Source organism: Doryrhamphus excisus, chromosome 2, assembly GCF_030265055.1.
Source record: "Doryrhamphus excisus isolate RoL2022-K1 chromosome 2, RoL_Dexc_1.0, whole genome shotgun sequence".
In the NCBI taxonomy this organism is placed as follows: Eukaryota; Metazoa; Chordata; class Actinopteri; order Syngnathiformes; family Syngnathidae; genus Doryrhamphus; species Doryrhamphus excisus.
The window spans coordinates 6465201-6478265 of record NC_080467.1 but is presented as its reverse complement, the minus strand read 5'-3'; the positions used below and the strand labels follow the sequence as shown (position 1 = coordinate 6478265).

Sequence of the window (13065 nt, the reverse complement as noted above, 5' to 3'; positions counted from 1 at the left end):
TTTTCCTCACGAGGGTCGCGTGGGGTGCTGGAGCCTATCCCAGCTGTCTTCAGGCGAGAGGTGGGTTACACCCTGGACTGGTGGCCAGCCAATCACAGGGCACATATGGACGATTTGGAGTGGCCAATTAACCTAGCATGTTTTTGGAATGTGGGAGGAAACCGGAGTACCCGGAGAAAACCCACGCATGCACGGGGAGAACATGCAAACTCCACACGGTGGAATTGAACCCTAGTCTCCTAGCTGTGAGGTCTGCGCGCTAACCACTCGACTACCGTGCCGCCCTCATTCGGCTTTTTATTTTTTCAAAATTACCCTCATTTATAAAAGTACAAACCTCCACACAATTTTTAAATGAGAACAAAAAACAATTCTTTTATTTGATCTATATATGTAAATGTGTGTGTATAGTATGTATAGATACTATTTAGAGTATAGTAGAGTATATCATAGCCGTAATACTGTGTTGCGTCAACGCACATCTAAATGAACTATCTTCAACTTGTGTTGTTTTTTGTCATGACATAACCTTTTGTGTAACGGTTAGACAAAACATCAATGGTAGATTAGTGATACTCTTGGCAGTTTCAGTGTTGATAGCAGCACCTTTTGTGAGGTAGTCTGTTTTTCTTCCTCGTCTAGGCTTCATGTGAGACGTCTTCTCTCCATGTAGTTCTGGATGGACTTGTTAAAAACTGACAGGAAGAAATCGGCGTCCTCCATGGTGATGCACATGGGGGGCTTGATGCGGAAGGTCTGAGGTAGACATAAAAAAGATTGGTACATCCTGTTAATGGTCGAGTCCGTAAAGCAGGGTGTTTAACCTTCCTCTTGTGTTAGGGTCGGCACTGACCCGTTTTACATTCATTCATTCATTCATCCATTTTCTACCGCTTTTTCCTCACGAGGGTCGCGTGGGGTGCTGGAGCCTATCCCAGCTGTCTTCGGGCGAGAGGCGGGGTACACCCTGGACTGGTCGCCAGCCAATCACAGGGCACATATAGAAAAACAACCATTCACACTCACATTCATACCTATGGACAATTTGGAGTGGCCAATTAACCTAGCATGTTTTTGGAATGTGGGAGGAAACCGGAGTACCCGGAGAAAACCCACGCATGCACGGGGAGAACATGCAAACTCCACACAGAGATGGCCGAGGGTGGAATTGAACCCTGGTCTCCTAGCTGTGAGGTCTGCGCGCTAACCACTAGACCGCCGTGCCATACATAAAAAGAATCCTAACATTTGTTTATTGCATCAAGGCTTTTTGACTTTGTCAGGAAACCATTTCAACAAAATAAGCCCCCCAAAAATAATTTTTACTAATTTTTTTCCCTTATCTTAGTCGTAACTTGTTGGGAAATGACTGCATGATTTTTCACATGCAAGAACAACAGTGTCAAAGCGCTTTGGGTGCCTTGGAGATGGAAAAACGAGATACAAGTTTACTATTTGACTGCAACTGGATGTGACGTCACATGCAAACCAGAAATGAACTTCTCATTATGTTTGGTTGATTCTCATGATGACTTTAGCAGCATAAAATGATTTGTTTGACCATCGACTAATACTCAGAACAATGGCAAAGTCCCAGGAAGTTTGAGCACTAATTCTAAAGAACTTCTGACCCTAGAATTTGACCGGATCCTGAATGAACCTGGTTTAGTGACTGTATGTCCAACTCTGGCTCCAACTCAACCCAAAGCCAAACACAAAGAAACAATCTGAATTGCTGTTAATTACCTGTCCATAAACTCCGCCCTTTCCTACGAGGACGCCCATGTCCTTGATGTCCTCAAAGATCTCAGCCATGTCCTGAGGCAAAAGAGGGGCTCTGCTGGCCTGTGGAGATTACAGGTCAAGGTCAGGGTTTGTTTACGTAGCGCATTTTAAAACAGCCGCTGCCGCCCCAAAGTACAGAACAGTATGGGAGTTAAAAGTATTGTCATCAAGTACAGACACCCCTCTCTCCACGCTTTTTGGAAAAAATTTTTTAGTTTTATCAGATATTTTGGTGTGGAGAACCGGAACCAAAGTACTGAAAAAGTGTAGGGTATAGTAGAAGCAAAAGCATTGAAGATAGTTTTTTTATTGATTTTTTTTCCAGTTTTTAATAATTTTTTTTTAAAATAAATAAATAAATATGTGTATATGTGTATATCAGCAATATGTAAATATGTTGTAAAGCAAGACTAATAGTGTACTAATAATGTACAAGTAACTACAGGGGTGTTATTGCATGTCTACAGGCCTCTAATAATAATGGTAAAAATGTATTCAGAAAGCCATAAACATGTTTTCTGTGCTCTCACTACAAAAATATTAATTTTTTTTAATTCACCACGAATGCTGCGTTCCATTTGTACTCAGAAATCGGGATTTTAGAGTTCCTGGTTGCAATTTTCAACAAGGTGGGATTTGCTTTTTTGAGCATCTTATAGAAATGGAGTGGAACATCGGTAGCCTATTGAGCAAGAGTTGGGGGGAGGATGTGTTGGTCAGTTACCATGGCGAAAGGCACTTAGCCACTGGCTGATGATGGAAAATGATTCAGTTCTTATTTTAGCATCAACGCTAAGACAAGATGTTTTTCTTTGAAAGGACATGTACAGACAATAAAGACGCTAAATTGTCACTTCTGCGTCATAGGTTCCCAAAGTAGAGTACGCGTACCCCCAGGGGGGTATGTGCCTAAAATGCTTGTACCTTGTCTCGGACCATTTCCACGCCGATCTGCAGGCCTTTGCCTCGGACGTCACCGATAATCTCATGCTTGTCTCTGAGCTTGGCGAGTCCCGTCATCAGATACGTGCCGACCTCAAGACTGTTCTGCTGTGTGCCGTCTTCTTTGATGGTCTGATGGACGTTCATGCAAATGTGTAAAGACAGCATTAGTGAGACACACCTCAGTCAGACCTCCGCTGCCCCTCAAATCCTAACAAGAATCTGAAAACCAAACCACGCCATGCCACTACAAAGCGGAGAAAGATGAGTTTCATACATAAGTTTTATCCAAGGGGAAGCTGAGGGGAAGAAAAAAGAGCTAAGGTACAACAATAGCTAACATCAGCATGTGTGTTTATGGTCATTCACCAAATCAAATCAACTTTATTTGTAGAGCACTTTTCCTGCAAGGACATGCAACACAAAGTGCTTTATAGAATTAAAAACAATTACCACAATTAAAAAAAAACAATTACAAAGAAAGCCCCTCCCTGCCACCCTCCATACTAGACACACACACACACACAAACAATCACACACAGTCGGGAGACGCCACCTTTGGGGCCGTCCACACTGGTAGGAGCCGCAGGCCGCGGTAGCACCCGGGCCCCCCGTCTCCGACAGACGGGCGGACCCCCACATCAAAGGGAGGAACCCCCAGCCGGCCGGGTCGAAGGGACCCAATGACAGCACCCCCTCAGCAGACCCGACACAGCCCCCAGTGTGGAGGACCCCCCCCCCCCCCCCCCCCCCCCCCGAGGAAACACTGGAGTTAAAAACTAAAGACTAAGAGCATAAAATAGGACTCAAAAGTTTAAAATATTAGTTAAAAGCCAGATTAAAAAGGTGTGTCTTCAATCTTCTTTTAAAAATATCAACAGTCTCTGCAGTCCTGAGGCTCTCCGGCAGGCTGTTCCACAGGTGGGGGCCTAAATGCTACCTCACCGTGGGTTTTTGTTCTGGGTTTTGGTATAGTTATGATGTGTAGTTTATGTGCCACTGATGAGACTGTTAGAGAAAGAGAAGCTCTTACATCAAGGACGGATGAAGCAATGGAACAGGCCATAGGATTCCCTCCGAAGGTGGTGAAGTGGTAGCCCTTTGTCAAAGCGTCTGCGATCTCTGGAAGTCAGTCAGAATATTCCGCTATCAATAATGTATAAAGTACATGTGTTAACTTCAAGGATGCGTGGTAAATGGAGGGCTATATACTGTATACCGGTGGTGGGGGGCCATTTGCAGTCTGTGGCACATTCTTAAAATAAAAAAAAGAAACAATAGGCCAAAAATGGAAAAAGCAATAATAATTTGTCGGGAATGGTTAAAATATTAAAAGAAAAGAGTTGCAATCTAACAAGAAAAGGTCTTCATTTTACGAGAATAACATCATTTTAGTGTAGCATAGAGTTGAAAAAGACAAACAAAATAATGAATAACGTTTTCAAGTTAGAATGTTAGGATAATAAAGTAAAAATATGATGGCAATAAAGTCATAATTACTTGAAAAAAATTACAAGAAGAAATTCAGTTGAAATGGTTGGCAAAAAAACCATCAGAAATGGTAAATGCTGATTTGTCATTTTATGACAATTTCCTCAAAATATGAGGAGAAAAAAAAGTAATATTCTAATAAGAATAACTTGTAAGATAAGGGAAAAAATAATGTAGTCATCAGGTAGTAGCACAGACTTCAAAGCCAAACCAAACAAAATAATGTGGTTATTTTTGGAAAATTATGTTGAGGGAAAAGCTATGTTATGGGAATAATGGAAGTACATTCATTCATTTTCAGGGTGCTGGAGCGGGGTCCACCCTGGACTGGTGGCCAGCCAATCACAGGGCACATATAGACAAACAACCATTCACACTCACATTCATACCTATGGACAATTTGGAGTGGCTAATTAACCTAGCATGTTTTTGGGATGGGGGGAAAAGTGGAGTCCTCGGAGAAAAGCCACGCATGTACGGGGAGAACATGCAAATTCCACACAGAGATGGCAGAGGGTGGAATTGAACCCTGGTCTCCTAGCTGTGTGGCTTGTTTGCTAAACACTCGTCCACCATGCAGTCCCTATTTGAAGTACATGTACGAAGATTATTTAAAAAGACAGTTGAAATATTTGGAATATTTGGAACCACCTAAATCCCAATGATATATATTTTATATATAACTTACTAGCATAGCTACATGTGTTGCTTTTCCAAATTATCATAGTGACCATTGCGTCCTTCAGCATTCGGTGGAAAAGGTTTGGACACCCCTGCTGTTCTGGACACACTACTAGGCTCGTGGTACCATAATACTCCATGCAGCACTGTTCCCCAAGTCCGATACTAATCACAGCTGATCAGCTCTTGCTGAAGTCCGGGTAAAGTCTCACGTCTCACCCCGTGTCGTAACTAGCGCTCCCATCGGAAAGCCGTTCCCGATGCCCTTAGCCATAGTAACCATGTCAGGAATGACATTGTGACCTTGGAAACCCCAGAAGTGGCTCCCTGTTCGCCCAAATCCAGTCTGCACCTGAAAACATTAGATATGATGTACAGCGTTAGCTTTGATGGAAGTGTGCAGGATTGATTTTTATTCAAGATAAAAAGAGTTTTTTCTCAAAGAGAAATCTTGTCACGTTTTTTATCTCGCAAGATCTTGTGACACCTCTACTGTAAATACAAAATACAGACAAGTTAAAGTATGCAAGTATGCATCCAACCTCATCAGCGATACAGATGCCTCCTCGCTCTCTTACAAGTTTGTACGCCTCCTTGAGGTACTTTTTAGGATACTGCACTGCTCCCCCGACTCCCTGCAAAAACAAAATATGTCAGTGCACAGCTTTTCTTTATGTACTATACATTTACTAATACTACATAAGTACATACATATATAGTATATACGTATAGTGTATTTAGTATAGCTTTAATAGGGAGGAGGTACAGTCCAGTGCAGTAAATGGAATTTATGGTGTGGAAAAACTACACCTGAATAGGCTCTCCAAAGAAAGCGGCAATGTTACTGGGAACGCTGGTGGCAAACGTTTCTTTGAGCTGGTCAATGTAATGGTCATTAGCCATGCAGTGGCCTGTGGGGATGAAACAACATATGCATTGTCAGAGGGAGTCCATCTTGCTTTTTATTAAACTACATTTCTTGAAGTTTACGGTCACAACCTCACAGTCTCAGTCCAGTCAGTTTATTTTTATTTTTTTCCTGTCAGTTGAAATATTCTAAGTCATTTACAGGTTTTCTAAACATCAAGAGAAGACGGTCAATGATTGACAGTAGACTTTGAACTTTCGTTGTTTTGTCCACTTTTCAGTGACAAAAAGGGAATATACTCTTGGCCTTTATGCAAATCGTGATGATGGAAATGTATTTACAATCATGCAATGCCCAGATTATGTTAGTAATGGTAATGATTTAATTTCATTTGAACATGCATCGGATTACAATTGAATGCATCACATAATCAGTTCACAGTTCCACATGTCCAAAAGGAGTAGGAAGAAGCAAAGCTTATTAAATCCTACCCCTCCATCTGGTACTTTTACAATCAGTAACTGTTACATTTGTTCACTTCCTGCTTTCCTAATATAGTTTAAGTTTTTTAATTTTTGTTTTTGTTTTATTTTTTATTTTTTTTATTTTTGTCACGTACTGAAGTACGAGGTGATATGACCATACATTCAAATGTAGTTCTTCCCTGAGATCCAATTTCTCCTCTCTTGTAGAGAAGTATTGGATGACATTTTTAGGTAATTGGTTATTTTTAGCCTTATGCATTATTTTAGCTGTTTGAAGATGAACTATATCAGCAAGTTGAAGTATTTGTCATTTTAGAAATAAGGAGTTAGTAAGTTCTCTGTAGGCGGCATTATGAATTATCCTTACTGACCTTTTTTGCAGTACATTTAATGAGTGAATATTGCTTTTATAGTTATTACCCCATATTTCCACACAATAAGTAAGATATGGTTGAACTAGAGAGCAATAAAGAGTGTGGAGTGATTTCTGATTGAGAACAACTTTTGCTTTGTTCAATATTGAAATATTTCTGGCCACCTTATGTTGTATATATGAGGTTTCCAGCTCATATTTTCATCTCTTGTGATCCCCGGAAATTTATTTTCCTTCACCCTTTCAATGACTACACCGTCTACTGGTACGTGTTCTTTCTGCTGTTACCAAACAGCATGATTTTCGTTTTACTTAGTGGGCGAAGAAACACAGTATATTCCAGAATATATGCTTGACTTGAAGGAATATGTTGCGAGCAGAAGAATTAACAACAGAGTGGCGAGTGTGCTGCTGCGTACCTTGGGCACAATTACAGTCTCTGATAGTCTGCACGGGAGAGTCTCTGCAGTGGCTCCCTCCCCACAGACCTCTGAACACGTCAGGACACATGGTCTGTTTTCAGGGCGGAGAGAAAGTCAACACGGTCCAACATATTGGACGTGGTAATTCTGTTAGTGCCTTGCGGTGTAGAGTAAACGTGAGTCCTACGTACTTACATTTGTACAGCCTAATCCAATGGCGACTGGGTACTTGTAACTTGAGTTTGAAGTCAGACCTATGCTCTGTGGGCTACCGCCGTGGTATGATCCTCTGCGAGAGATAAACAGTCCGATTTCAAATATGACAAATATTCTCTTAGAATACAGTAGCGTTGTCCACTTGTACCAAGATACACAGCAAGCTAAGAAAACAGCCTGAAAAGACAATCATTGCTCCCAGTTATTATCACATACTACAGTATTAATTGGCCCTGTACCCTAGAAACCGCCCATGAATGATACAGGAAAAGGCCGAAATGATACTGTGTCAAAGCCCAGGGCAGTGATACTGATAAAATATAGAGTTTAACCATGTCCAGTATCAGCCCCCGTAGCTGTCAGCTCTGGTATCGTGCCCGTAAAACAACCAATCAGAGAACAGCGCACGAGCGTGAACACACACTATAAATATTCCTAGTGCTTCTCCAGTCATCAAAAAACCCAAACTTGATTAATGGAACTTTAATTGTCAGATTGTCTGATAAGATAAGACTGTTGATAAAATATTATTGTTGAAATCATTCATTCATTCATTTTCTACCACTTTTTAATCACGAGGGTCGCAGGGGTGCTGGAGCCTATCCCAGCTGTCTTCGGGCGAGAGGCGGGGTACACCCTGGACTGGTCAACAGCCAATCACAGGGCACATATAGACAAACAACCATTCACACTCACATTCATACCTATGGACAATTTGGAGTGGCTAAATAACCTAGCATGTTTTTGGAATGTGGGAAGAAACCGGAGTTCCCGGAGAAAACCCACGCATGCACGGGGAGAACATGCAAACTCCACACAGAGATGGCCGAGGGTGGAATCGAACCCTGGTCCTCCTAGCTGTGAGGTCTACGCACTAACCACTCGACCGCCATGCCGCCCTATTGTTGAAATATTTTTGCAATTATTGTGTTTACACTGTTTAGATATAATACATGTAATAAACTGAAAACTGAAACAAAATGGTCGACCTTCGGTCTCGGGCTGATACTGACACTTGGGGGCATGATACCTGGCCTGATACCAGACAAACCATGTGATAACCTATAATTATCACCATATACAGTGGGGCAAAAAAGTATTTAGTCAGCCACCAATTGTGCAAGTTCTCCCACTTAAAAAGATGAGAGAGGCCTGTAATTTTCATCATAGGTACGCTTCAACTATGAGAGACAAAATGAGAAAAAAAAATCCAGATAATCACATTGTTTGATTTTTAAAGAATTTATTTGCAAATCATGGTGGAAAATAAGTATTTGGTCACCTACAAACAAGCAAGATTTGTGGCTCTCACAGACCTGTAAGTTCTTCTTTAAGAAGCTCCTCTGTCCTCCACTCGTTACCTGTATTGATGGCACCTGTTTGAACTGGTTATCAGTATAAAAGACACCTGTCCACAACCTCAGACAGTCACACTCCAAACTCCACTATGGCCAAGACCAAAGAGCTGTCAAAGGACATCAGAAACAAAATTGTAGACCTGCACCAGGCTGGGAAGACTGAATCTGCAATAGTTAAGCAGCTTGGTGTGAAGAAATCAACTGTGGGAGCAATTGTGAGAAAATGGAAGACCTACAAGACCACCGATAATCTCCCTCGATCTGGGGCTCCACGCAAGATCTCACCCCGTGGGGTCAAAATGATAACAAGAACGGTGAGCAAAAATCCCAGAACCACACGGGGGGACCTAGTGAAAGACCTGCAGAGAGCTGGGACCATATTAACGAAGGCTACCATAAGTAACACACTCCGCCGCCAGGGACTCAAATCCTGCAGTGCCAGACGTGTCCCCCTGCTGAAGCCAGTACATGTCCAAGCCCGTCTGAAGTTTGCTAGAGAGCATTTGGATGATCCAGAAGAGGATTGGGAGAATGTAATATGGTCAGATGAAACCAAAATAGAACTTTTTGGTATCAACTCAACTCGTCGTGTTTGGAGGAGAAAGAATGCTGAGTTGCATCCAAACAACACCACACCTACTGTGAAGCATGGGGGTGGAAACATCATGCTCTGGGGCTGTTTTTCTGCAAAGGGACCAGGACAACTGATCCGTGTAAATGGGAGAATGAATGGGGCCATGTATCGTGAGATTCTGAATGAAAACCTTCTTCCATCAGCAAGGGCACTGAAGATGAAACGTGGCTGGGTCTTTCAGCATGACAACGATCCCAAACACACCGCCCGGGCAACGAAGGAGTGGCTTCATAAGAAGCATTTCAAGGTCCTGGAGTGGCCTAGCCAGTCTCCAGATCTCAACCCCATAGAAAATCTTTGGAGGGAGTTGAAAATCCGTGTTGCCCAGCGACAGCCCCTAAACATCACTGCTCTAGAGGCGATCTGCATGGAGGAATGGGCCAAAATACCTACAACAGTGTGTGAAAATCTTGTGAAGAGTTACAGAAAACGTTTGATCTCTGTCATTGCCAACAAAGGGTATATCACAAAGTATTGAGATGAACTTTTGTTTTTGACCAAATACTTATTTTCCACCATGATTTGCAAATAAATTCTTTAAAAATCAAACAATATGATTATCTGGATTTTTTTTTCTCATTTTGTCTCTCATAGTTGAAGCGTACCTATGATGAAAATTACAGGCCTCTCTCATCTTTTTAAGTGGGAGAACTTGCACAATTGGTGGCTGACTAAATACTTTTTTGCCCCACTGTACAGTACGTATATTTTAGATGAACACAGAAAAAGGCGATACCTGAATGTGATGATGTCAAAGTTTCCAGTGTACAATCTGGCCATCAACATGGCCAGGTCATTGGCTTCTGAACCACTGTTGGTCAGATAGACCACCTGGCCAGGGAAAACAATCATTGTGGAACACAGTTTTGTTACAGTCTGCTTGTATTGGGGCAGGTTAAAAAATGTGGCGGTTTACAGGAACAGTATCGCTCAGTGCATCATTGTTTTGCCTTTTTAGTAGATTCCCGTTGTGATCTGTCCTGTATGAAATGGTCACAGTACCTTGAGAGGATCGGGGAAATAGGATGCCAGTTTTTCGCAGTACTCTTGAAGACCGGGATAAACGTAGATGCTGGTGGTGTGCCACAGTTTCTTCATCTGCTTCTCTGCGGCCGCCATTACTTTTCTGTGTCCCACAAAGAGTCAGTATAAATAATCAGAAAAAACCCAGTGTTGCTTTTTCTCCTTCACAGAAAAACAAGGACCTTACGGGTGGCAATGACCCACGCTCACAGTGGCCACGCCGGCAAACAAGTCCAGATATCGCCTTCCGTCGACGTCCCACAGCCATTGCATGTGACCCTGATGGATGAACACCGGCTTCTTGTAGTACGTAACCTTCATGGTCATTGGATGGCAGATTGTCCTGCGGATCTCCATCATACGCTCTTTAGACATGCCCTGAGAGGAAATGTAGAAGGGAAAGATATACTGTTCCATGTTCTCTTATGTGTACTGTTAAAAGTGTGCAGCTAACACCGCCAATGAAAACGTGCTTTATAACGCCATGTTCAGGACAAGTACAGGTAGACTGTATTATTGTATTATTATATTATCCTGTTATTGTAATGTACCTGTTACTACATGGTTACAGGATGCTTTTAAAATGATAAAACCTTGTTGGAGGGCTGCATGGCGATCGAGTGGTTAGCGCGCAGACCTCACAGCTAGGAGACCAGGGTTCAATTCCACCCTCTGCCATCTCTTTGTGGAGTTTGCATGTTCTCCCCGTGCATGCGTGGTTTTCTCCGGGTACTCCGGTTTCCTCCCACATTCCAAAAACATGCTAGGTTAATTGGCCACTCCAAATTGTCCATAGGTATGAATGTGAGTGTGAATGGTTGTTTGTCTATATGTGCCCTGTGATTGGCTGGCCACCAGTCCAGGGTGCCTGAAGACAGCTGGAATAGGCTCCAGCACCCTCGCAACCCTCGTGAGGAAAAGCGGTAGAAAATGAATGAATGAATGAATGAATGAATATTCGCGGCACGGCGGGCGAGTGGTTAGCGCGCAGACCTCACAGCTTGGAGACCAGGGTTCAATTCCACCCTCGGCCATCTCTTTGTGGAGTTTGCATGTTCTCCCCGTGCATGTGTGGGTTTTCTCCGGGTACTCCCACATTCCAAAAAAACATGCTAGGTTAATTAGCGACTCCAAATTGTCCATAGGTATGAATGTGAGTGTGAATGGTTGTTTGTCTATATGTGCCCTGTGATTGGCTGGCCACCAGTCCAGGGTGTACCCCGCCTCTCGCCCGAAGACAGCTGGGATAGGCTCCAGCACTCCCTGGGACTCTCGTGAGGAAAAGCGGTAGAAAATGAACGAATGAATGAATGAATGAATTAATGAAAACCTTGTTGGAGGTTTTTGGACGGTGTCCCATCACTGCAATATTGACATGTCTATTTTTATTTCAGAGCAGCCAGAATAGAGAAAAGCGTGTGTTCATATCTCAGACAATCACAAAATTCCTAACAGAGTGCAGTTTTCCTTCAAATGTTTTTCCCACCTTGTATTCCTCTGGCGTGAAGCTGCATGGAGGCATCTCCACATCGGCAGGAGCATTTTTCCAGGCTGACTTCTGACACAACGACCCTGTCAAAGAATTGTGGCACTGAGGTAAGTGACATTTTATTCTTCCAGCCATCATGTTTGCCGCTTTGTTTTTATGCATTTAAGACATTGACATTATAGTCCACTGGACCAACACATCCCTACACATTTACTTTAGATCTGTAAAGAATGCACAGCCCATCTTTTGTATTACTTGTGTCAAGAAGTCATATTTGCTTTGAACTGCTACCAGCATAAAATACAAACACATATGTAACATATATTGAAAATTGTATTATGGAAAGCAGGAAGTGAACAAATGTAACAGTTACTGATTGTAAAAGTACCAGATGGAGGGGTAGGATTTAATAAGCTTTGCTTCTTCCTACTCCTTTTGGACATGTGGAACTGTGAACTGATTATGTGATGCACTTAATTGTAATCTGATGCATGTTCAAATGAAATAAAACCATTACCATTACCATTGATAAGAATTAATTAATGATTAATAATTAATAATTAGAATAAAACACCGGAGAAAGATTTAAGCCAACATAATTGGTCAATAATACAGTTATTCCCTGTCATCGCATACAAATATTTGAGCAAAATAGTCAAGTCAAGTCAATAAAAAGTAAATAATGTCTACCCTGCTCAGTGTTGGGTTAAACATTCACTTGGTCCTGGGTTCAAAGTGACAAAACAAAAGCGTGGTTACCCTGTTTTTGTCATTTTGTTCATACAACTTGGTGGTATTTATGTGATAATTGAGTCAAAAGTGAAGTTGAAAAGCAGAAGACAAGTTAGCCCAAACAATTGTAAGCTAGCAGGCAAAGTGGCAAAGTGGTGTGGTTTCCATGGTAGCTTACCGACTGCTGAGTGGAATTTAGCCAAAGCGCACACAGACTGTGGCTGACGACTGAAGACAATTTTAAGCATTTTTTAAAAAGTAGTAATAAAAGGTAGTTGTAAACTACTACAAGCTGTTCACTTTCACACTCGTCTTCCAAGTTTGGAGGTGAACTGTCAATTCAATCAACCCTGTAAGAATGTCCAACCTTAGCCAATGACGTTCAAGCGTTGCACTTAGGGGCGTGGCCAAGCTCACTGGTCAGAATACGGGACACACACAAACTCTAATTTATACCAAAACATAATAAAGACATCAGTTTTTAAGAAGATAACCAAATATTTGATATAATGCAGACAAATGGGGTTATGGTTTACAAGTTAGATATGATTGACAGTTCCACAGTT

At 42.0% G+C, this 13065-nt stretch overlaps 1 protein-coding gene across 2 annotated transcripts; it reads right to left on the bottom strand.

Annotated features, from left to right (window-relative positions):
• Positions 1-308: 308 nt before the first annotated feature.
• Positions 309-12904, bottom strand: agxt2 (alanine--glyoxylate aminotransferase 2). Of its 2 annotated transcripts, XM_058054747.1 has the most exons (14): positions 12678-12904; positions 11765-11850; positions 10466-10656; positions 10258-10381; positions 9992-10086; positions 7243-7336; positions 7045-7138; positions 5710-5810; positions 5442-5534; positions 5119-5251; positions 3761-3849; positions 2710-2859; positions 1747-1845; positions 313-756 (listed from the first exon to the last, which is right to left on the bottom strand). In XM_058054747.1, the coding sequence occupies exons 1-14, from the start codon at positions 12745-12747 to the stop codon at positions 646-648; spliced, it is 1530 nt and encodes a 509-aa protein (XP_057910730.1). In that variant the 5' UTR covers positions 12748-12904; the 3' UTR covers positions 313-645. The 2 variants fall into 2 exon arrangements, with proteins under 2 accessions (XP_057910739.1, XP_057910730.1); XM_058054756.1 differs by lacking the exon at positions 12678-12904 and having other exon boundaries at positions 309-756; positions 10461-10656.
• Positions 12905-13065: the final 161 nt, after the last annotated feature.